Here is a 25,258-nt window from a genome sequence, read left to right as displayed (position 1 = left end):
ATCAGAATGCTAAATTAAGCATTTAATTTAATAAATTAAACCTAATGGCCGGCATCTCTTGATTTCTCCTTTCTACAGTCAGTTTTATGGCCATAATGAGAACTTACAGCTCCTAGGACTGTTATTGTAGCCCCCCCCCCCACTCTGTGTAATATCCGGTGCTCTGCTTCTCTGTATCCATCCAGTAATCCCACCCAGATCCCTATAGGGAGCATGTCCCTGTGCAACGTATCTCAGCCACCTCCCTTGAGCTGGGGTCACATGTCCCTCCATAGAACGCCATGATATGCACAGGTTCTCTGTCTGGCCACATCAGATGGAAGGGGTGAAGCTTTGCATTATGAAGAGTCGGGACGGAGACTAATCGTCGCAGATGTGAGTTATCATTATCATGGCCATATATGCCACAAAAACCGCCAACTCTTCAGGATCGGGATTTGTGCTTCAAAACTGCCAGGCATGGGATATTACCAACTGGGAACAGATTTAAAAAGACATCCTTGTATGGATTCTACATGGCTGTATTATGTATAAAATGAACTTAAAGGGGTTATGCAGGCTTAGAAAAACATGGCCGCTTTCTTCTAGAAACAGCACGACTTCTCTCCAGTGTGGTTTGCAATTAAAGGGGTTATCCAGTGCTACAAAAAACATGGCCACTTTCTACCAGAGACAGCCCCGCTCTTGTCTCCAGCTTGGGTGGGGTTTTGCTGCTCAGTTCCATTGAAGTGAATGGAGCTTCATTGCAAACCACACCTGAACTGGAGACAAGAGTCATGTTGTCTCTGAAATAAAGTGGCCATGTTTTTGTAGCGCTGGATAACCCCTTAAAGCTCCATTCACTTCAATGGAAAAGAGTAGCAAAACCTGCCACCAAACTGGAGACAAGTGTGGTGCTGTTTCTGGAAGAAAGTGGCCATGTTTTTTTTTTTAACAGCGGAGAACCACTTTAGCGTGCGTTCACACGTACAGGATCCGCAGCAGATCTGCAGATTTGATGCGGTGTTCAGTTATTTAGATAAAATCCGCTGCGATATAGTGTGTGTGAAGCTACCCTTAAAGCGACATCTCAGTCGCTTTCACAATTTCCTGGGCATGCGCAGTGTAGCCAGATGTACTCTGCCCCATTTCTTTGTTTTGTATGCTGAGAAGATCTGGAGGAGTCTGGTAGTAGGAAGCTGCAGTGATGAGTGGCTATGGGTATGTCAATCACGCACGGAGGGGAGGCTGAGAAGAACGGCCAGGATGGCAGCACCGCCCCATGACGTTCCAACTATAATTAGCACACAGCATGCGGTACAGTTATTCCCATGTGTCATGGTGGTAGTTTAGCAGCCTAAAAGCACCTGACAGGTTCCCTTTAAAGCTACTCCAACGGTATAATTACAACTAGACATCACTGCATCTCGGATAGTCGTAAATAGCGTCAGGACTGAAAAGTCTTGGTCACCTTTGGCTGTGAAAAGCGTAGGGCACTATGATTTTTCTCAAATTTATGCCAAGAGGACACACTTTCGGCATGAACTGGGCACATGGGTGCATACGGCTGCAGCTGGGATATACACCCGGGCCTATGTTGGTACATGCGCTGAAGATAGTTGCAAAAAGTATGGTGAGGCAGTACAGCAGGGGCCCCCGTGTAACTCTATGGCAGCTCTATGATGACTCAAACCGTAGGTGCTTGTTAACATTTTGCCCTGAAACTTTTACTATATCCAGTCACATATATGTAAAAACAACTCGAATTTCCCAAGCTGCAGTTATTTTAAAGAAAAGGGGCAGTTCTGCATATTGTAGCCAACCAGACTTCAGCTTTCACTTTCTGATAGACCAGGGGTAGGGAACCTTGGCTCTCCAGCTGTTGCAAAACTACAACACCCATCATGCCTGGATAGCTATAGCTTTGGCTGTCCATGCATGATGGCAGTTGTAGTTTTTCAACAGCTGAAGAGCCAAGGTTCCCTCCCCCTGTGCTAGACTAAAATAGTGGCACTTTTTGCATAAGGCCTTAGTTTCTTAGTATTAACGTACATGTACACAGAGTAAACAGACAGAAAATGTCCTTGCTGAAATACAGCTTAAGGGTGCCTTCACACGAGTAAAAATGGCGGAGAATCCCATCAGCCTCCGTGTCATACTGAGAGTCTATGGGAGGCTTGCACTCCTCCTCTCTGCGCTGAAGAATAGACATGTCCATTCTTCAGCGCAGAGAGAGGAGGCGCGTGAGCCTCCCATAGACTCCCAGTATGACACGGAGGCTGACTGGATTCTCCGCCGTTGAATTAAATAGGATTTCGGAGAAGAATTGAAAACTCCTATTGACTTCCAAATCCAAGTCTAAATCCATTCTTCAGGTGAAATTTGGATGTGTGTGGTATTCCGACTTGGCTCCATTTACTTCAATGGAACTAAGCTGCCATGCTACACACAAACCGAGAAGAAAATAGTCACTGTCTCTGGTAGAAAGCGGCTATATTTTTCTAATGCTGGATAATACCTTCAAGCTGAAGGTGGTGTAGGTGGTCCATTATAACCATATACTTAACAGAAAAGGATGATACCGATTGCTGCTGAATAAAAAATAGGGTTAAGAGGGGCAATTTATCACAGTTACAAAAAGGGCAGGGCAGTGTATGAATTGTGGTGAAAGTATCGCAAGTGCATAAATGGCACCACTGCAAATAAGCCAAATGGAAACGGCAGAGCACCACAGCCCATCGAGGTAAACATTGGCTATGTAAGTATGCAAGGGTGAACAGACATGCTAAAGTGGAGCAAAATGAACCAGGGGGCTACCAGATGTGCCCAAAACAGACAAATGAACCCTACTTCATATGGGCTTTCAAAGAATGGATGGTCATCGCACCTCTGTTAATGGAGTTACGTCGGCAGAAAAAGGTTACATTTTCACGGCAGTATCAGAATTAGACCTCCGCTGATTGCCAAAGGGGTCGCCTTCTCAGATGAGTCACATTTTCTCCTTCACTGAACAGATGGACATTGGTGTGTCACGCTAGAGACGTCAGAGAACAAACACCCTGCAACCATTGCTGGAAGAACAAACAAGCCGGTGGTGGTGGTGGCAGCATTACGGTTTGGGGACTCCTTTCATGGCATTCTCTGGGCCCACTCGACCTTGTAGAAGGCACTTTCAACAGATATGGGTAGGAATACAAACTGCAGATCATGTACAACCATACCTAAAGATGGTCTTCCCTGGGGCGGATGGGACACATTAACACAGCTAAAAATCTCTGACACTTGTCGAGACTTCCAAGTACTACCCTGGCTCCCCGATTCCCCAGACTTAAAGGGGTACTCCGGCAAAAACGTTTTATTTTAAATTAACTGAAAGTTATACAAATTTATAAGTTACTTCTACATAACATTCTGACAGCAGTTGACCTGAAAGAAAAAAAAATGCTGGAATACCCCTTTAAAAGTAAGAGACTTCAACCACGGTCTAAAAAAAACCACACTTAAGGCAGTTGACCTACTATAACATTTCTATCTGCTTTTTTTAGGTGTTTTCAAGTGATCCGCTGAGGTCTTCAGTTTTCTTCAATTCACCTTCTAATAAGGTTACGTCTCACTAAAACTCTTCCCATTTTACATGTTAAAGGCAGGCTATATTCACATGTCCATCGTTCTGTCTGCAATTGCGGCACGCAATCATGGACAGAACATAGGACCAATGTTATTCAAAGGCCCTGTTCACACGTCCATACATAGGACGTGCTGTCATGCTGACTGCATTTTGCGATACTGATTGCTATGTTGCTGAAGCGGCAATGTAGTGCTCCATGAAGCCACCGCTACCCGCACTACGGGTATGTGAAGAGTCCTTTTACAGAGACAGATTTTTGAAGCCAAAGCCAGGAACAGACTAAAAACAGAGAACAGATCATACAGGAAAGAATGGAGATTTCTCCTCTTTTTTAAATCCATTCCTGGCTTTGGCTTCAAAAATCTGTCAGATAACTGTGTAAAAGGACCCCAAGAATAAAAATAAACGTAACTCCAATGCCCCCCTCATAAACACAATAATAACCAGTGTACATTTAGCAATAACTAAAACTCATTCGTCTCTGGGCAATAGTTCAGTATCAATTAAAAAAAAATCAACTATGACCCTGAAAGGATTGTTTCTCAAAACGGATTGTTCACTTATGGATTGACAGATGGCTAAAAGTAAAGCTGCCTTTACCAGGGGATCTTGCCAACAATTCAGACTCGTGGTCCCAAAGAATAAAATATAACCCCCAGCCCTGCAATTCAGTCTGCGGGTAAAACATCCATTACATGTGGGCAGAGTATGGTCCATACCTCATAGCGGCGGCACGGTGAGAGCATTGTAGTCTGTTTAGTGAGCCGGAGACACAGGCTGTCATAAAACATGCCGTATAATAACACACATGCCATTTCAATACAACCCCTTACTACCCGCTTTATTTTTAGAATAATCCTCTAACATGGAGCTAATCCTATTGAAAAACCACCTACACTGTAGCAAACACTGAAAAATGGTATCCATACCTACGACATGGTAACATGGAGCAGACACATTTAACCAAAGGAAAAAAAAACAACATGAATATGCAAAAAAAAACCAAAACAAAAACACATAATTCGGCTAAGGCTAGGTTCACATTGCGTTTTCAGCATCCGTTTAACGGATCAGTTTTTTTTTTTTACGGTCAAAAAAGTAGCGTCAACAGTACTTTATTGTGAGTGAAAAAAAACGCATCCGTTTGGATCTGTTTTTTTTTTTTTTAAATGGCAGTCAATGGAAAAACGGATGCACACAAATGCATCCGTTTTTTGCAATTAGTTTTTTTTCCAAAAAACGGATCTGTTAAACGGATGCTAAAAACACAGTGTGAACCTAGCCTAACTGCCCTTGTAGGAGAAAGTCTGTAAGCCAAAAGCAAATGTGATCACCCACATCGCTGGACAACAATCTGGGGCACAGAGCTCAGTTTTTTTAGCACTGCTTTTAGTATAGCTCCAAAAAGTACCTGCAAGCATACATAACTGGGTAAGACTCCCCATTTCCTTCAGTGCTTGGCTTTGTCAGCTCCCTTAGGCCTTATTCCCACGTTCTGTGCAAAGCGTATATACAGTGTGCAACTGAATGAATTATCGGAACTCCCAGAATCATGTACCAACACAGTACCACCAAAGATTTAAACAGTTTCGGAGCTCCTGGCATCATAATGCTACATGATGCAGGGGCTGGGCTGCACACATGATCACTGTATTGTTAACGCGGCCATTTAAATGTATTGCAATTCCCCACACATCCCCTGTTAACTCGGGGAAATGTAAAGATGTGTTTTTCAGCAGCACAAAAGATGCGATCATCAGAGGATCAGGCGTTCTCCCGCTCCTCAGCTGATCCACCATCACTTTTACACAGGCCGATTATTGGCTGAAGGAGCATTTCTAGCAACGCTCTTTGCCAATAATCGTCCCATGTAAAAGGCCCTTCAGTCACCGTGCATATGTAAAATGGGAGGGGGTAGTATGTTGCTCCCTCTGGCAGTGGCTTATTTCCCTATGAGAACACAGGTTAGGGCATGTCTGACATCTGCTAATGGACAAGAATCAGGAGACGCCTATACACAATAGATGGTTGCCAGGTGCTGATAAAATTGGCAGGTTGGGCCAACAATCATTATTTGTATGGGCACCATTACATTTGTCTGGTTTGCCAATAATCTGCAGGTAATCAGCTCAAGTCTATGGCTGGGTTTCAGCTGGCCATACATTACAATTAGGATCAATACATTTTTTATACAAATGATCTGACCCATCCATACTTGCTTATGTCGACGATAACAGAAAATCCATTGTGAACTATATAATCAGCTAGATTGTTATTAGAGAGCCCATATAGCTTAAAAGAGGTTATCCAGTATTAGAAAAACACGGCCACTTTCTTTCAAAGACAGCACCACTCGCCTCAAGTTTGTTTGCAGGTTTTGCAACTTTGTTCCATTGAAGTGAATGGGGGCTTAACTGCAAACCACACCTGAACTGGAGACAAGAGTAGAGTTGTCTCTGGAAGTGTGTGGCCATGTTTTTCTAATGCTGGATAACCACTTTAAAGGGGTTATCCAGCGCTACAAAAACATGGCCACTTTTCCCCTACTGTTGTCTCCAGTTTGGGTGGGGTTTTGAAACTCCGTTCCATTGAAGTAAATGGAGTTTAAATGCAAACTGCTCCTGAACTGGAAACAGTAGGGGAAAAGTGGCCATGTTTTTGTAGCGCTGGATAACCCCTTTAAATAGTAGTCTACTTAAAGGGGCTATCCAGTGCTACACAAAAATGGCCACTTTCTCCCAGAGACAACCCCAGGTTTTGTTACTCATTTCCATGTAAATTAGCGCTATATTGTTCAAATTCAAACAATAATTGTTTTGTGTAAATGCAGATGGAGATCATACTACCGACGAGAAATCTTCATAGTTTCTTTGGTACCGATACCAAAATCATTGTTAATCATTCGCTGTATTTCCCTATTTGCTCACCAATTGTTTAGTGTAATTGCACATTGTTTTCTGGGATCAGATGGAGTAAATGATTGTAGTAAAAATCTCTGTCTAATAGGACCCCAAGCCTGGTAAGCAGGCCACACGTTAACGTGAGTTTTAAATCCATATCCATCCAGTAGCTAGGAAGTCTACTCAGCCAATGGGGTGATTTCTATCCGAGTAACCAAAAAAAAAAAAAAAAAAGTGAATTAGAAAAACCTTAACACTTCAATGGATGCAGATTAGCCATCAATGACGCCACTTGTCCGATTTGCTTTCCTTTAGAATAATGAAAATATTACGATGTGAATGGGTGAAGTAGATGTTCATGAAACCTCTCGCCCGCAGACGGGGGTAGAACACAAATGTAAAGAACAAGCAACCTTGTTGCACAACACAGAGTTAAGGAGAAAAATAAAAAAAAGTTCGAGCACTTTAAGCACAAAAGGTTCAGTGACTGGCGCCTTCAAAAAGTATTTAAATTCAGTTTGATTTGCAGGATTTCTTTAAGTTCTGGTGTTTCCATAGTAACGTAATGCCGTACAGAAGACCTATACAGCCTAAGTAGACAAATGTTCTGTAAGACTTCACAGCCCCTTGGATTGCCTTCCGTAATGCATTGTTGTGACACTATTTATTCTCGGGCAAAAACCAACGTATTCCCGAGTCACGAATGGTGTAAAGTGTGCGGGCTCCTCATTCATCTGTCGTGCAGCTCAGGTCTGTCCACATGAGCAGACGTCAGGACAATAACGCAGAATCATCACCAGTAAAATGATTAGCTTGGCTAAAATTCAATGTGCAACTCAACTCATCCGTGTCTATGGCCAACACACCATGGGGATCCTACATCCACCTGTGCCCACCATAGAACAAGCCTGCCATCCAACATGCATTTGGCAGAGAACGCAAAATTGCTTAAAACAGATTTTATTCCCTATCCTCCAAAATTCCAACCCTACTACTATTTGGAATATTCGGCCTTAAAGAGGTTGTCTGGGAAAAACTTACTCCATAGGATAGGGGAAAAGTAAGATCACCGGGGGTCCGACATCCGCACCCCCCACCGATCTCTGTATCTGGTCCCCGGCTACTTTGTTATGAAATGACACGCAGGTATGGCACATGACCCACAGCTCTATTCATAACAAAGAAGCCGGGGGCCCGATATCTAGATCCGACCTTCGTACCCCCTTGCAATGTGTTGTGGATAGAGGAATAGTTAATTTTTCCCAGACAACCTCTTTAAGTGCACGAAAAGAACGTAAAAATTAAATAAAAAAAAAAAAAAATTGCTTTCCAGAGGTAAAAGGTGGTTTCAGACGTGTAATAGGTTTTTTTTTTTTGCTACAACCACAAGCCTTGGCCCGATTGTGGGTCTAATGACCTGAACTAATATAGATCTTTATGATGCTTTTACTTCATGTCATCAGATCCACAATTGGGCAGGGACCCACAGCCATGATATGGATGCAAAACTGGGTCTCACGGTCCTTTTACACGCAGCGATAATCGTTCAAAAATTCATGATATCAAAATGTAAACACGGCTAACGGAAGAGCAATAAATCGTTAATCGTGGTCTTCCAACTTGTAAAGTTGTTGCTGGTCGCTCGCAGATATTTCTCAGATTGGCTCGTCTAACGGTCGTTCGCAGATTCACCCTGGTTTGGGTTGGTCTTAAAGGCACGAATGATCAACGATATTAAAGTCATCAAGACAATACATTTTTGGAGCAATCCAAATGACAATCAACTCAAACCACAAACAAATGCTAAACGATCTTCAAATGAGCGATTTATCTCCTCGTATAAAAGCACCTTACACCTGCCTGAAACCAGCATAAGGATCGTTCACACTCACTTTATAATGGTTACATACACCTGAATGGAGGTCTTCGTGCATAATTTTTAGATAACTCAATTCAGAGGTATAGAACAGTCGCCAAAATTTCCGCAACAAATCTGCCGTGTGAGAACTCATGGTTTCAAGAAAGATTGTGCATCTGCACTGACAGACAGACCTGTTGTATATGCACTGCTGCTCACTACTATGACCTCAAATATTGGGTAGCTACAGAAAAAATACAATCACATAGCACGTGTTAGGCCAGTCTAGTGAATAGAATAGGATGACCAGTAACACCACCTTTTTAGGATGTAGCCGTAGGTCCGGCTTCTCGCTCTTCTGACAAATTATTTTCCGGGTGAAACTGCTACAGGCTGAACATTAAGGTATTGCAGGTGACAATTCTAATGAATGGCCAACCATGTACGGTAATATATAAGTCAACTCTTATTTGCTAACGAGAATCAATTGATGTTTTCTGCTCTTTGGGAGGGGTCCAAAAAGGTGAGCCCTTTCTACGATGCACATATGCCCTAACGTGTTTGTGCAGCAACCCTATTAAATAGCAGGTTAGCATAAGGAAAAGACATCTGACTGGCTCGATTGTCCAGGCAGCCCATAGAGGAGAGTGGGGGTCTGCTGCTGCCGCTCCAATTTCACAGGGCGACGTCAGCAGATCGCTGCTATCAGTCGTTTGTCTTTCAACATTTTGAAAGACAAACAACTGCAACAATCAGCCGACATCATTTATGTTGGCTGATTGTTGCCTTCTATTACATGGAACGATAATCGTTCCGTGTAATAGGGCCTTAAGTAACATTCTGGAGGTTGCAGTTGAACTTTTGGATTTTAAAGGCGTGGTTAAAGGGAATCTGTCAGCTGCAATTCAATCCCAAATTGGTGATAAAGATAGCTGCTAAGGTCCCCATACACTCTACATACACTTTGGAGACAAAGATCAGATGCAATGGATAACTACTACCTGACCCTTTTGTTCTGGAGAAGATAAGCCACCTCCAGAGCCGTCTGGCTGTGGCTAAGGGCCCTATTCCACCGGACGATTATCGTTTGCATAATCGTTAACGATCTCAAAAGACCGCTATTGTGAAACACCTGAAAACGTTCACTCATTTCCATGGAACGATAATAGTTACTTATGATCATATTTGCAATCGTTTTTTCTTCGCTATTGCGTTTGTATCTACTGCGAACGACGTCTTATTCAATGCGAACGATTTGCGAACGAGCAACGATAAAAATAGGTCCAGGTCTTATAAAGCGATCAACGATTTCTCGTTCGGTTTTTTAATCGTTAACTGCATTTCAACCGAACGATTTAACGATAATTTGAACGATAATCGTCCGGTGGAATAGGGCCCATACGCCTTCCTATAGAGAACACTCAGCTGAGCCACTTAGCTGTGTATGGGGAGGCCGGCTGACAATTACTGAAGCTGTATGGCTACCTTTAGGACAAGCACACAAGGAGACACATAGTACCTCCCATATATCTGCCTATCTGCCTGAGCCTCCAGAACATAAAACATGCTTATATTCTTCAGTGCAAAGCGTCAAAAAAAGCTTTCCAAAGCTCCTGACCTGCTGAGAGCTATAACACTGCTGTCAATCAAGCAGCAATATGGATGGGAGGGGGAGCGAGGAAGCACTTAATCTGGCTGTACTGGAGAAGTTGAAGAACGCCTCTGACTCTTTCCACTAGAAAATTCAAGCATTTTTGTATGGTATGGAGGTACAGATGTATATTATGGAAGGTACCATGTGGTCCCTTATCCTAATAACTATCCACTGGTGTCAGCAGTTTGGATCCTGAATTTCAGCTGACAGATTCCCTTTAACAGGCACTAGTGGTTGGCGTTCTGGCAACATCAGCAGCTCACACACAATTCATTATAGGGCTATGGGTCTGGAATTCTAATTTCCATGCAGCTATACTGGCAGTCTGCGAGCTATAGAAATGGTTCCCAAGGTAGCAAAAGCTACCATCAGTGATCCACTTAAAGGAATATTCATGTTGTTTACTGGCTTCATTCATTTGCTGGTTCCATGCTACATTAGGGGTTACCTAGTATTAGAAAAAACACTTTTCTGCAAATCACCAGTCCCATACACCTTATACCGGAAGCCAAACTCGCTGCGACTGACGGGTTCGGCCGACATAGGTCTAAGGTGTATGAGGACCTTAAAGTCAGCTGTCTTCTCTGCTACTAGCTTAAGAAATGTCTTTAGGTACAAACAATCCATTTCTAAATTGTACAAAGGGAAAGGATCATCAGAAAGTTACCTATTGTTTGATTTACATGGGTAGTTGGGTGTAAATTGATAACTTACCATGCTGCTGGGGATACAGGGAACATAACATAGGTGTATACTTACCTGTCCTGATCCACTGCAACTGCTAGTTCCAGCCGCCTAGAATATACAGAATAGATCATTTCCTGAACACACCAGACATGAGTGGAAGTTTTGAAGAAGCGTATAGCGGCAGACACCAGACGGCCTGGGAACCTGCGGCTAAGAGGGACAGGTAAGTACACACCTGTTATGTTTCCAGTAGCTCCAGCAGCACAATAAATTTGAAAATTACACTTTATATTAAACATTTTAAAGACTTTTTGGTGATGTTTTCTCTAATGCTTCATGTTGCACTTTGCACATAAAAAATAATCCTGAGATCTCGCAATTTCCATTCTCAGCATTACAGTAAAAGGCGGCACCAGTAGTAAGATAGCACCAGTATGAGCCAATAGCAGCTCCCTGTGGAAAGAGCACTTTAAAGGTCACAAAGCACGCTCAGTAATGCTGCGTTTACACAGAACGATTATCGTGCGAATTTGCGCGATAACGATCGAATTCGAACGATAATTGTACGTGTAAACGCAGCGAACGATCAAAAGATGAGAAAAATCGTTCATTTTGATCTTTGAACAAGTTCTCAAATAGTCGTTCGCAGATCGTTCCGTGTGGACAGTCGTTCGACAATTTTAACCAACGTGTGAGATAGGCTTAAGCGACCGCAAAACGAATTTCCCGTACGATATATTGTACCGTATAAACGCTGATAGTTATGAAAAAAACGTTAGTCCGACATTGTTAATCGTACGATCGGGCCAATTATCGTTTCGTGTAAACGCAGCATAATGTTTCACACTCAATTCAATTGGGCAGGTCTGGTCTATTCTCGTCAAGGTCCACGGGACTGGCTGTAAAGCATAACGCTAAATGCTGTTAAAAAGTCTTTGGGTCCTATTACATGGGCTGATTGCAGTTTGATCAATTCTGTAAACAATCAAGCAGATCGGCGCTCGTTTACTAGGCCTATTACATGGCCTGATAATCGTTTAGCAAGGGCTGCAGAGACATCGTTAGCGGCCAGTTATAGGATAAGCGGACTGTCAGCTTAGACAGGCCGCTCGGAAGCTGCAGCGTGCGGGACCGGAAGAAGAGTGCAAGAGAACACCGGGAATATGGACAGGTGATGTAAATTGTCGGCCGTGCATCACTATTACAGGTAGCGCAGCACGGACGATGGTTTTAGGTCTAGTACCATCGGCTGATCATTGTCTCTATTACAGGCGAATCGGGGCGATTCGCTTGATTATCGCTCTGTGTAATAGGGCTCTTTCATTGTTCACAGTATATAGATATGAACGCAATAATCATCACAGTATATAGATACAAAAACAATTATGATCATTCATGGTACATACAGTATGCGCATGCAATTACGACTTTTCCCATCGATTTATCTTCTTGTCTAACACCTATTGTTTAAAAGAAAGAAAAAAAAAAAACATAGTTTGTCTTCAGCTAAACCAAAGCTTAAGCGATTTACCTGAACGTGTAAAAGAACCCCAAGTTACCAGGATATCAATGAAAAGAAATAAATTCTACCAATAAGGGTGAATTCAAATGGGGCTTCTATCTTCTAAATGGTTGACACTGCAGCAAGCACTTTGTTTCCCACAAGTTCCATTGACATAAATGGGTGCAGCTACAAAAATTTCTGCAACTAAACTGACATGAGAACTCACCATAATGCTGGTCATACATATAGGACTTTGCTAAACAAAGTCCTATGGGATCAATCGTACGCACGCTACAATGGTGAGTCACAAGACCATCCGCCCTGGTCCAGGCCCATCATTAGGAACGAGAAAACCACCACTGTAATACCTCACCATAAACCATACACCAGTGTATATCTTAGAAATGGGAATTACTGTTCTGTTGGTTTTAATGTTGAAACGCCCCATGATGACTCTTGTGGTCTTGTTAATGCAATCTGTTTCAGTATCTATTACACATGCCTAAACATTACTAAAGTGGGCCAATACGTGTATAATTGTGTGTATTATATATGGTAAGGGACCAGCTGCCAGTAATCTTGGGGTGTAGTATATATTTCCTATCATTCTCACACTTCATAACAGAAGTTTTATTCTTTTTCATGTCACTTCCCCAGATACATGAAAAGATAAATGTAAGACTGTATGAATGAACTATGCAAAGACATGCTGAAAAGGCAGGAGAAGTTATATTGCACATCAAGTCAATTCCTTCAATGCTTGGAAATCATAATGTACAACTATCAGATGCCTCAAAAGGGGGATAATAAAGAAAGGAGGACGCCAGAGCTGCCAGGAATATGATGTGGAGAAGATGGAGACGGGGCTGTAAGCAAGTGCACCCATATCCTCATCTGATGGATGATACTGGCCATGGTTGTCCAAAGTGTTCCCATTCTACTCTGTCAGAGCAAGCGAGGCATTACACCCCCTGGAAGATACTATACATATCTGTTTACGTGTACACATGACACCAACACCATATGGTTAAAGTAGAGTGAATGTCGAGCATGCTCGGGTTCATCTGAACGAGAGCGTGTGGTTGCAGTAGTTGGATACGGCCTGTGACTATGTTTCAACACAGTATTTTGCAACCAAAACCAGGAGTGGATTGAAAACACAGTAAGGCTATGTTCACACACTTAAAATTGAGAGGATGGCCGTCATTAAAGGCAAATAATTACTGTCAATGCAAAACATTGGCCGTTATTTGCAATTAAATAAATTTGAACAGTGTGAGAACAAAGCCTTATGGCTGTATCTATGTTTTTCAGGACTCCTTAGAGCCGCATTCAACTGCATCCGCTAATCAAATGCCGCACACTCGAGGTTGGACGAACCTGAGCGTGCTCGAAGCTCGCTCAACGCTATACACATGGTCTGTGGAGCATCTTCACCCCATAGTCATACAGTGTCATGTCCATACCTTGTAAATGACACCCAGGGCAACTGGTGGGAAGCTGATATTTCAGATTGTTCCAACTGCTGGTGAGGTATTCTGTTATCTGCATCATGTATGGAAACGACTAATCACACAAAGCAGTACAATGGGCAACCCCTTATCAGACGCCTTATTCTAGAAACATAGAAGAATGTCTGCAGAAAAAGCCCACCTGGTCCATCTAGTCTGCCCTATTAGTGTAGATAGATAGAGAGAGAGAGAAGATACCTATATATCTCAGGTAGGTTTACATTCTGTTATTGTAGATTTTGGAAGTTTGTTCCAAGCATCTACTACTATTTCAGTAAATATTTTCTCATTTGGCATTCAAGTTATGGACGCCCCTCTAGCTCACTAAGCAATAGTGCGATATCCCTATAAATCAAAGCAGAACACACACTCCAGCACTATAAATTTTATTGATGTTACTTATTATAAAACAATAAAATTGGCACAAAAAATAATAAACTGCTCATGAGGACAATCTATTTTACCTTTTTGGTACATATAGAAAAGCCTTTGGCAAAAATCCAAGGCAAATCTTTCATGTACGCTGTGGATTTGGCCATGGATTATTCTCATTCCACAGGGCTAATCCGCATCCAGGACACCTGGAAGTGACATTATTCTTTTTTTCCCTGCAATTCATATCAGTTTCGGCCCAAATCCACATCGAATCAACTACAGCGCCAATTCCCACTAAGAATGGAAAGTGGATCCACAAAAGCCACATCAAAATCAAGCAAGGTTAGTAGCATCCATACAATTTATCAACCTGTGCAAAACAAAAACTGGTGTAATTGGTGCCTATAACAACCAATCACAACTCAGCTTTTGCATCTTTATACTAGTCAGCCAAAGCCGCCACTGGCAGTGGGGAAGGCCGTCGGTATAACGTGCATGAAGGGGCGTCTGAAGGCCCTATGACACGAAACGATTATCGGGTGTACTGTGTAATAGAAAACAACTATTAGCCGGCATGAATGATGTCGGCTGATCGTTGTAGTCGTTTGTCTTTCAACAAGTTGAAAGACAAACGGCTCATATAGCAGCGATCTGCTGCCATCGCTCTGGGGAATAGGAGCGGCGGTAGCAGACCGCCGCTATCCTCTGTGGGCTAACCAGACAATCTAGCGATCACCCGGGCAGCCCCCCGCACCTCCCCCTCACCAGCTCGCTGCCGCTGCATATAATGGCTGACACCTCAAGTCGCCCCATGTAATAGTGGCTTGAGTCTCTACTAACAGATATTGGTGGAAATAGAAGTCAGCTGTGATGTATTTTCACTGCATGACCCCATTGTTCTCTAAGAGATAAGCCAGGGCAGTCCGACGGTGACCCTCCATTTTCCGAAGGGATAACACATCAACGTTCGAGACATAACAGTCGGCTAAACGGTTTTATTAAAGGTGTATAGACACCCTTAACAAGGTAAAACAAAGATGTGATTGGCTGCTCCGGGCAAATGACCCCAGCTCTTTTCCATAGATTGATGAAGTCTGGGTCACTGCGCTTCGGACTTGCACACAATGAGGCAGTTTTATTATGCTCTATCAATAAATTCAACAGGTCGTTCTCTGCACATAAGCATCGGTGGTATCGGGTGCAGGAACAAAACTAAAAGCAAATCCTAAAATGCGTCACCTTAGTCTTTCATGGCCGTTAATTGGATTTCAGCTTCCCATTCCAGCCACCTGGAAAATTATTTGCTTTCAATTACTTCCTCGTTCCATTAGGCTGAACCCCCCTAAACCCCCGGTACAGAACCACTTTTATTCTACCTGTCAACTCCCCTTTCCTGGTGTCTTTCTACTATCTCCTGTGCTCCAATTTATCCCCCGTACTTCCCCTCCCTTTCCGAGCCTTCTGCCTTATTCAGGAATATCAGCCCTGTCTCTCTCCTCCCCCCCCTCTCCTTTGGGATGCGGCCTACTCTCTGATGCCTGCTGTCTGTCAGGTCCTTGCCACATATTTTCCGCTGACCCCCAACCGCTCCTTGCTGCAGCAGTTTGGGAGGGAGGGGGGAAGAGAGCGCCAGCACAGGCTCCAGGGCACGAGGGGGGGGGGAGGAGGGTGGGGGGAGAAATCCGACAGGGCTCTACCATCGATCTGATAACTGAGCTTAAGCTGGCACCTCTCCCTTCCTGTGCAGATAACACACAAAAAGTGGTAATAACTATCCATAGGAGGAGGGTCTGCGCCATGTGATGGGGGCTTCGTAATTAGGAACGGAAAATCTCACCAAGACGAGCTACTTGTCATTCACTAAACATCAGTTCAGTGCCCTATGTCATCACACGTACATAAATATATATATATATATATATATATATATATATATATATATATATTTATTTAATAAGGATCATCAGTAACAGCGCCTTATGTAGTCACATGTACAGTATATATATATATATATATATATATATATACATACACACACACAAGATAAACAAGGATCATCAGTAAGAGCGCCCTATGTAGTCACACATATACAGCTCCATGCAGTGTACAGAATATATATATATATAAAAAAAAAGGTGTTATAAAATTGCTGTGAACACGTCGGGGGCATTTATAGTCACGTTTTTGCCCGACATTGACCTTTCCTTTGTTATGCGCAAAAATTGACAAATAGCTAAGTAAGAAACTGGTTCAAAATAAGCCATTTTATACAAAAAACCCATTGCTAAATTACCCTTCCCATTATTTCCATTGGGAGGGAGGAGGGAAAGGAGCAGAGATGTCCTGGCAGTGGTGAGGTAAGCAGGCCTGTGAGGAGATTCATCAAGCCGCCTGTGTTGTCCATAACAACCAATCAGAGCCCAGCTTTCATTTCTCACATTGCTCTGCTAAAATGATAGCAGAGTTCTGATTGGTTGCTATGGGCAACAGGGGATCTGACTATAAGACCTCGTGATACATCTCCCCATTTGTTTTTTCACTATACAGTTACATTGGTTGCACTACATTAGTTGTGCAATGTTTAGTACACTAATGATGGTGAATGGGGTCCACACTACTATGGCACAACCCCAGGTACCAGGGCCAGAACATAATATAGACAGGAGCAGTGTTCCCAGATATACAAGTACTCAGCATTACACTTAAAGGGGTTATCCAGCGCTACAAAAACATGGCCACTTTCTTCCAGAGACAGCCCCGCTCTTGTCTCCAGCTTGGGCAGGGTTTTGCTGCTCAGTTCCATTGAAGTGAATGGAGCTTAATTGCAAACCGCACCTGAGCTGGAGACAAGAGTCGTGTTGTCTCTGAAAGAAAGTGGCCATGTTTTTGTAGTGCTGGATAACCCCTTTAAGAGTACTTGTATATCTGGGAACACTGCTACTGCCTATATTATGCTATGTTCTGGCCCTATTTTGTGGTGATTGGTATTGGATAACCCCTTTAACCCCCAAAAGTCAAGATTTAGAAAAATTCCCACACTGTATGTAAATGACTGTTATCTAGTCATGGGGGCGGTCCTACGGCACAAAGTAGTCACAGATGGCGTGAACATTCCTCTGTAATGATGCCTCTCTTGGTGTGATTCTTTGAGTCTGAGCCCCCATCGCACGGGGACGATTACAGGACGGCCCCCCTATGACACGGGGGTGGGGGGTGGGGGTCTCTGACATGGAGAATCCCACCCAGACAGGCGTGATTACAGGGGATACGTTCACGACTTTGTGCTGGAGGACCATCCCCATGACTAGATTACAGCAATTTACATATTTTTAAAACTTACTCTTCAAGGGGTTACGAGTTACGCTGAAACTGAGTATTTTTACGTCTGGGACGACTGCTATTGCCTATATTACGCTAGGTTAATAGGTTCTGGCCCGGATTCTGTGACGATCGGTTCCCTTTAAGCATTACGTGTGGCCTGATTGAACCCTTTAATCTCATTATCACAACCTGTAGGGTCTTGTACACAGATAAGTATAATCAGCTCACAGCGCAATGTCTGGGGGCCGGGGCCCAGGTTGCGATCAGCGAGATCAGCGCCAGATTGCAGCTCAATGAATCGTACGACCATTAAAATTCAACGTGGGTTCGACAACTATAATTTACACGGCCGCACAAAAGATTCAGCCGATGAATAAGTAAATCGGCCGATCACTGGCTCTGTCACACAGGCCGATCATGGGGTCAGGAAATATTACTCATTACTGATAATCAGCCTGTGTAAAAGGACTCTACCGCAATGAGCCAATCTGGTGATAAACTCATCCAGCGTGTCAGACAAACAGGTGCCTACTTTCTCCATTATAGCCATGATATAAATGGGCAAGGGGGTTTCTGTTAAAGCGGGGATAGGGAATCTTAGCTCTCCAGCTTTTGCAAAACTACAACTCCCATCATGCCTGGACAGCCGAAGGCTGTCCAGGCATGATGGGAGTTGTAGTTTTGCAACAGCTGGAGAGCTAAGGTTCCCTATCCTGGATTTAAATTTAGAACTGCAAGTATTCTACAGACATGGCACAACGATACAAAGACTCATAAAACCCAAAATAATTTATAGGATTCTCTCTACCTGATCTAATTGGAGTCTTATAAGCATTTCTACACTATATCCCCATCCCCTATATAACCCTTATGCGAGAACCATGCTTGTTACTATGTAGCATTCCACCACTGGAAACAATGTATGACGAGGCATGTCAGGGTTATTAGATTATACAATGTTATAAATAACAACAAAACCACAATATACATAGTAAATAGCTGCACGCTATAGGGCTCCACCATGATCACATATACAATGCACTAGAAATGATGGCATTTCATTATGTACCATTGTCTAATGACCTGATTGTATTGTTAATGAAGGCTAATGGAAACCCCAGGGAGGCCGCACCGCACATGCTTCCTGGTCAGCATTTTCACAACCCCCAGAAGAACAGTCTTTACATGCAGAATATAAGGGAACATCTACTATATTCACCGCTTTTGGAGCTACATTGATAAAAAAAAACTTTAAACATCAAGAGAAGGTAATAGCTGACCGGAAGGGCGCACTAATTTACAGCAGAATACAGAAGTATACCCCAGCATCGTCAATACATGACCTAGGCTAGAATACCCCCCACCCCCCATGGCTGTAATAGTGTTTTAGAGGAGCAATTCTGGATGGAAACCATAAGAACTCCAAAATTTAACAGACAAGACCTAACACAAGGGAGAGAACTGCGAGTGTCCCTGCTAGTATAACGCTTTGTTCCAGACTGGAATGGAGCCTTTAAAACATGACACCATCCCTCAAACATATGCCAGAAAGTAACAGAAGAGAACCTACATGCTGGAAAGTCCCATACAGAGGGGTGACAGCAATAGATCAGATGAAGCTGAATTATCTGGGATGGAAACTACCAAGATTATGAGCATGTAACCACCTGGACATGGGATAAGTGTGTGCCCGCTTATGGAGGCTCGGAGAGTTGTTTGGGTAATGATGAATGTGTTGGCCGACCAGACAAACCAATAAAATGTCTATCCCATCAGCACATTTTACAATAAGCAGTCCCACTAGTTGTTAAAAAAAAATTAGGATTGAAAAAGGAATATGTTAGTCTGGTTCAGTCCATCACCCGGCGCTATAGGTCACTAACCTCCACCAAGTCTTGGCACAGTTCCACAGATTACAGTAACATAATATTACCAATACAAAGTGAAATATTGCCTTGACTAGTATCATACAATATGACATTATCCATATACCAGTGCCATGATTGCAAGAAAAAAAAAATATCCTCAGATGACCAAAAATGGCCTAGCTCCGGGGCAGGGAACCTTGGCTCTCCAGCTAAAGCTTTGGCAGTCCAGGCATGATGGGAGTTGTAGTTTTGCACCAGCTGGAGAGCCAAAGATTCCCTGCCCCCTAGCTGAAGAAAGGAATAACCAGACATCACCAACACTGGTCCCTGGTTTAGCCACAGATATCCACAACAAGCCCTGATCCCTATACAACACACATCCAAAAAGGCTCCATACATTCAAAGGACCTCGGCTGCTTTGTATAGAACACCATCATCTCCTAGTGCAAGAGCTACTACCTCTTCCTCCTCACATATAGAGAGCTCCCTGCTGTAACACAATGAGCTCTGATCTTTGCTGTATGTTTAGTAGATCCTCCACAGTGAGCAAAACCCAACTAGTTTACAAACAACCTTAACGTCGGACGCAACTATAACGATATATATTAAAACACACATATATATATAATAAAATACAACACATGGGCAACACAAAAGCCGTGCATACAAAAAAAAAAAAAAAAAAGGATGGAGACAGTGACAATGTGTGAGCTGTGGCTGCATGGTGCCGGCAAATCATTGAAACCAGTAGACGATAGAATGAGCAGCAGGAACATATAGACGCAGAGGGTGTATACAGCAGTATATATATATATATACAGGATTGGTGACAATCAATACTGCCAGTCGAGATGGTGGCTAGACATGAAGCCGGCGAGCACTTACGTCTAACTTGCCCTGCTCCCTTCTCTCTGCCACCTCAAGCTCCTCCAGACTACTGTGTAAATGTAAATATGTATATATGAGTGTGATATTTTCCCAGGCACCGCCCCTTGCCACCGATTGGCTGCCGCCCTCCCAGTGTCATTGTTTTTGCCTAGGACACACACATTTTATATAATACACACCAAAAATAATAAACACTATATGTCAGAGGAGACCCGGGGCTCGTGATGTCACCTGGAGACGCCACATTCTCCTCCGCAGACGGAGCGGCCCCCCATCACCCATACCCGCACATCTCTGGGGCCAACAATAAAAGGACACACACGTTACCCGCTATAGGATTTTTTTTTTTTTTGCTGAGAAATAACACAGCTGCACGGAAATACAGACCGACCATTGTTCTGACCACCACGGGTTAAGGGAAGAGGGAGAAAGCAGAGGCACTCAGACAATGCCTGTCACCTGAGCTGGGACATATGTCCCCTGACCCTCCCGCCCCTCCTCCACCTCTCCCAGGGTATAATGGCACCTTTTAATTAGAAGAGAGAGGAGGAGGAGGGGGAGAGGGGAGATAACAGGCTGAGATGGTGTCATCCCTTATTTTAGGTAAAAACTATAGTGATCTTAAAGGTGAGAAGCAAGTGTAAAGGTGATAATGGTTATCTGAGGGAGAGCTTACCGCAAGTGACAGCTTACTGAGCCGTGCAAGCTATAGGGGAGGCGATGACAGAGAGTTTACTGACCTGGGGAGTGCAGGTGTGCAAGTGGGAGATACTCGCCCATAACTAGTGCATGCACACACATCATGCTTAAAGGGCCAGAGAGGCCTACACTGACAGACAGGGTGCAGCGCCCACGGGGGACCCAGGGCACATGCGTGGCAGCCAGCGGGCAGACATGCAGGGGATGCGGACGGAACCAGAGAAAGCTGGGGTGAGTGCTGGAGGATGAGACGGCGGCTGGGGTGAGTGCTGGAGGATGAGACGGCGGCTGGGGTGAGTGCTGGAGGATGAGACGGCGGCTGGGGTGAGTGCTGGAGGATGAGACGGCGGCTGGGGTGAGTGCTGGAGGATGAGACGGCGGCTGGGGTGAGTGCTGGAGGATGAGACGGCGGCTGGGGTGAGTGTCGCTCTGGTGAGAGCTGGAGGATGAGACGGCGGCTGGGGTGAGTGCCGCTCTGGTGAGAGCTGGAGGATGAGACGGCGGCTGGGGTGAGTGCCGCTCTGGTGAGAGCTGGAGGATGAGACGGCGGCTGGGGTGAGTGCTGGAGGATAAGACGGCTGCTGGGGTGAGTGCTGGAGGATAAGACGGCTGCTGGGGTGAGTGCTGGAGGATAAGACGGCTGCTGGGGTGAGTACTGGAGGATAAGACGGCTGGGGTGAGTGCTGGAGGATAAGACGGCTGGGGTGAGTGCTGGAGGATAAGACGGCTGGGGTGAGTGCTGGAGGATAAGACGGCTGGGGTGAGTGCTGGAGGATAAGACGGCTGGGGTGAGTGCTGCTCTGGTGAGTGCTGGAGGATGAGACAGGCTGCTGGGGTGAGTGCTGGTGGGGTAAGAGATGGAGGATAAGACAGCTGGGGTGAGTGCCGCTCTGGTGAGTGCTGGAAGATGAGACAGCTGGGTTGAGTGCTAGAGGATGAGACAGGCTGCTAGGGTGAGTGCTGGAGTTTAAGACAGGCTGCTAGGGTGAGTGCTGGAGGATGAGACAGCTGGGGTGAGTGCCGCTCTGGTGAGTGCTGGAAGATGAGACAGCTGGGGTGAGTGCTAGAGGATGAGACAGGCTGCTGGGGTGAGTGCTGGAGGATGAGACAGGCTGCTGGGGTGAGTGCTGGAGGATGAGACAGCTGGGGTGAGTGCTGGAGGATTAGACAGCTGCTGGGGTGAGTGCTGGAGGATGAGACGCCCCCCGGGGAGGGTATATACACATAGATAGGGTATATAGCTGTATAGGCTCCGGGAGGCCCCCCGGGGAGGGTATATACACATAGATAGGGTATATAGCTGTATAGGCTCCGGGAGGCCCCCCAGGGAGGGTATATACACATAGATAGGGTATATAGCTGTATAGGCTCCGGGAGGCCCCCCGGGGAGGGTATATACACATAGATAGGGTATATAGCTGTATAGGCTCCGGGAGGCCCCCCGGGGAGGGTATATACACATAGATAGGGTATATAGCTGTATAGGCTCCGGGAGGCCCCCCAGGGAGGGTATATACACATAGGGTATATAGCTGTATAGGCTCCGGGAGGCCCCCCAGGGAGGGTATATACACATAGGGTATATAGCTGTATAGGCTCCGGGAGGCCCCCCAGGGAGGGTATATACACATAGGGTATATAGCTGTATAGGCTCCGGGAGGCCCCCCGGGGAGGGTATATACACATAGATAGGGTATATAGCTGTATAGGCTCCGGGAGGCCCCCCGGGGAGGGTATATACACACACATAGGGTATATAGCTGTATAGGCTCCGGGAGGCCCCCCGAGGATTCCGCCTCCATCCTCCTCTCCCTGGCACCGGGCGCACACACGGCAGACATGCCCCGGGATAACCCCCTGGCACCCGCCGCTCCCCCTCCCTCCCTCCTCCCGCTCCGGCTGGACGTGTCCCCGTGCCCGGTGCCCACACTGACCGCTCCCTGCCGGCTCCGGCTCTTCTCGGCCGCTCATGGCTGCTCCAGGTCCGGGCACGCTCAGCATGGTCACATCATCACGGGGCCGTGCGGTCCCCGGGGCCTCGGTAAGCGGATATTCCCCGGGGGGTGAGGTGAGAGGCGCCCTCGGCTGCCGGGACTCTCGGCTGGCCGCGGCGGGCTCGGAGACCCCTGCGTGTCCCGGTGAGCGCCGGTTCTTTCTGCTGCGTCTTCGCTTCCGTCTCCAGGTATTCCCCTGGTGAAGCAGCCAAGCCCGCGGTATGGTGCCGCCCCGTCCGCCCGTCCGCGCAGGCACCGTCTATCCCTCGAGGATATGTATCTGGCGCTGTGGCTTGTCTGCTCGGTATATCCCCGGTCTCAGCGCCGCTCTCCCCTCTCCTCCTCCGTGTCTCTGCGCTGAGTGCCTCTGAGCCGCCTCCGCCCGCCGCTGGCACCGCCCCCCTCTCCCTCAGTGCCGCGGAGCATGTTGGGACATGGAGTCCTCCCTGCTGGGCCTCTCACAGGAGAAGTAAGGGACGCCGGGAACTGTAGTCCGTGCAGACGTACCGATCCCTACGCGCATGCGCTAACTCCATTTGCCAGGAAGTAGAATAACGTCGCCCTGGGTATGGCAAAGCATGCCGGGAGATGTAGTTTTTTACCCCGCCACGTTGTTTATTGAATTCTAATTATTCAAAACAGAGAATATTCACAGTATTTAGGTGAATGATGCGTGGAAAAAAGGAAAAAGAAACCCCCTGACTTAATTCGACGTCATTTTTTCAACGTTCTCTGTGCATCATGGGATTTGTAGTCCGTTAGAATTGTAATGCCTGATGGTAGATGTAGTTTAGGTGCCTGGGCAGCAATGCATAGTGGAAGTTGTAGTATACAGCACAATTGCTGAGCTCTCTGTGGATACAGCCCAGGTTTATGCACACTAACATATCTGGACAGGTATATTTCCCTCTTTTAAGGTTTTTTTTTTTTTTTTTACCCCCACCACCACATTGTCACTATGTTACGCTGGACCTCGATACTAATATTTATAATACTAAAATTATTATATCCGGGATTAGGTTGGGAGCATGATAGTAGATAAACCTCAGTTATTTCAATGCACATGGGCCGCAATACCAGACATAGCCTGTGGGTAGGTGTGGCGCTGTAGACATAGCCTGTGGGTAGGTGTGGCGCTGTAGACATAGCCTGTGGGTAGGTGTGGCACTGTAGACATAGCCTGTGGGTAGGTGTGGCGCTGTAGACATAGGGTCCTAATACACAGAGCGATTTTTAACAATTAACGACTAACGATAAACGATTGCAAACGAGATTGTTTATCATTAACCTGAGATCGGTCACATATTACACAGAACGATGGTCATTAAATACCATCGTTATTACAATCGTTATTGCGATCATTTATTACTTCTGATCTAAGGAAAACAATGAACAATGTGCAATTACACTGAATGATAGTAGATAAACCTCAGTTATTTCAATGTACATGGGCCGCAATACCAGACATAGCCTGTGGATAGGTGTGGCGCTGTAGACATAGCCTGTGGGTAGGTGTGGCACTGTAGACATAGCCTGTGGATAGGTGTGGCGCTGTAGACATAGCCTGTGGATAGGTGTGGCGCTGTAGACATAGCCTGTGGGTAGGTGTGGCGCTGTAGACATAGCCTGTGGGTAGGTGTGGCGCTGTAGACATAGCCTGTGGGTAGGTGTGGCTCTGTAGACATAGCCTGTGGGTAGGTGTGGCGCTGTAGACATAGCCTTTGGGTAGGCGTGGCACTGTAGACATAGCCTTTGGGTAGGCGTGGCACTGTAGACATAGCCTGTGGGTAGGTGTAGCGCTGTAGACATAGCCTGTGGGTAGGTGTTGCGCTGTAGACATAGCCTGTGGGTAGGTGTGGCGCTGTAGACATAGCCTGTGGATAGGTGTGGCACTGTAGACATAGGGTCCTATTAACACGGAGCCATTTTGTCACGATTAACGACTAACGATAAACGATCGCAAAAGAGATTGTTTATCATTAACCTGAAATCGTTCACATATTACACAGAAGGATGGTTGTTAGATACCATCGTTATTATGTAGGAAGGTTTAGCCTGTTTTCACACTCTCACACACACAGTTTCTGTCACAAGGCTCTATATAAGTGTAACGCCTGGAGTAGTGGATCCACTGGACCGTCACCAGCGATGGCACTAACCTCACCAGGGAGCGGAGTCTAAGGGGCCGCTGGTTTTCACCAGAGCCTGCCGCAAGGCGGGACGGACTTGCTGCGGCAGGCGACCCCCAGGTCGCTACCCCTGGCTTGGTTGCTAGTGACAGCAGGCGAGGCGTGGCAGGAGCAGTAGGCAGAAGATAGTGCAGGCAGAGGTCTGTAGGCTTAACCACAGGTGGACAGAACAATGGGTAAGCTGCGGACAGGGACTAGGAACC

At 45.4% G+C, this 25,258-nt stretch overlaps 1 protein-coding gene across 2 annotated transcripts in view; it reads right to left on the bottom strand.

Moving 5' to 3' along the window:
- Positions 1 to 23,318, bottom strand: part of AHDC1 (AT-hook DNA binding motif containing 1) — a 76,611-nt gene extending 53,293 nt beyond the window's left edge. For both annotated transcript variants that reach the window (XR_011363237.1, XM_069971633.1), the window contains exon 1: positions 22,807 to 23,318. Coding sequence is in view for 1 of the 2 variants with exons in the window: in XM_069971633.1 (XP_069827734.1) it covers positions 22,807 to 22,873 (67 nt within the window). In the remaining variant the exon portion in view is untranslated. The remainder of the gene's footprint in view (positions 1 to 22,806) is intronic.
- Positions 23,319 to 25,258: the final 1,940 nt, after the last annotated feature.

The sequence above is a fragment of the Dendropsophus ebraccatus genome, chromosome 5 (genome assembly GCF_027789765.1).
Source record: "Dendropsophus ebraccatus isolate aDenEbr1 chromosome 5, aDenEbr1.pat, whole genome shotgun sequence".
NCBI classification, from domain to species: Eukaryota; Metazoa; Chordata; class Amphibia; order Anura; family Hylidae; genus Dendropsophus; species Dendropsophus ebraccatus.
This window is presented reverse-complemented; position numbering and strand designations above follow the sequence as displayed.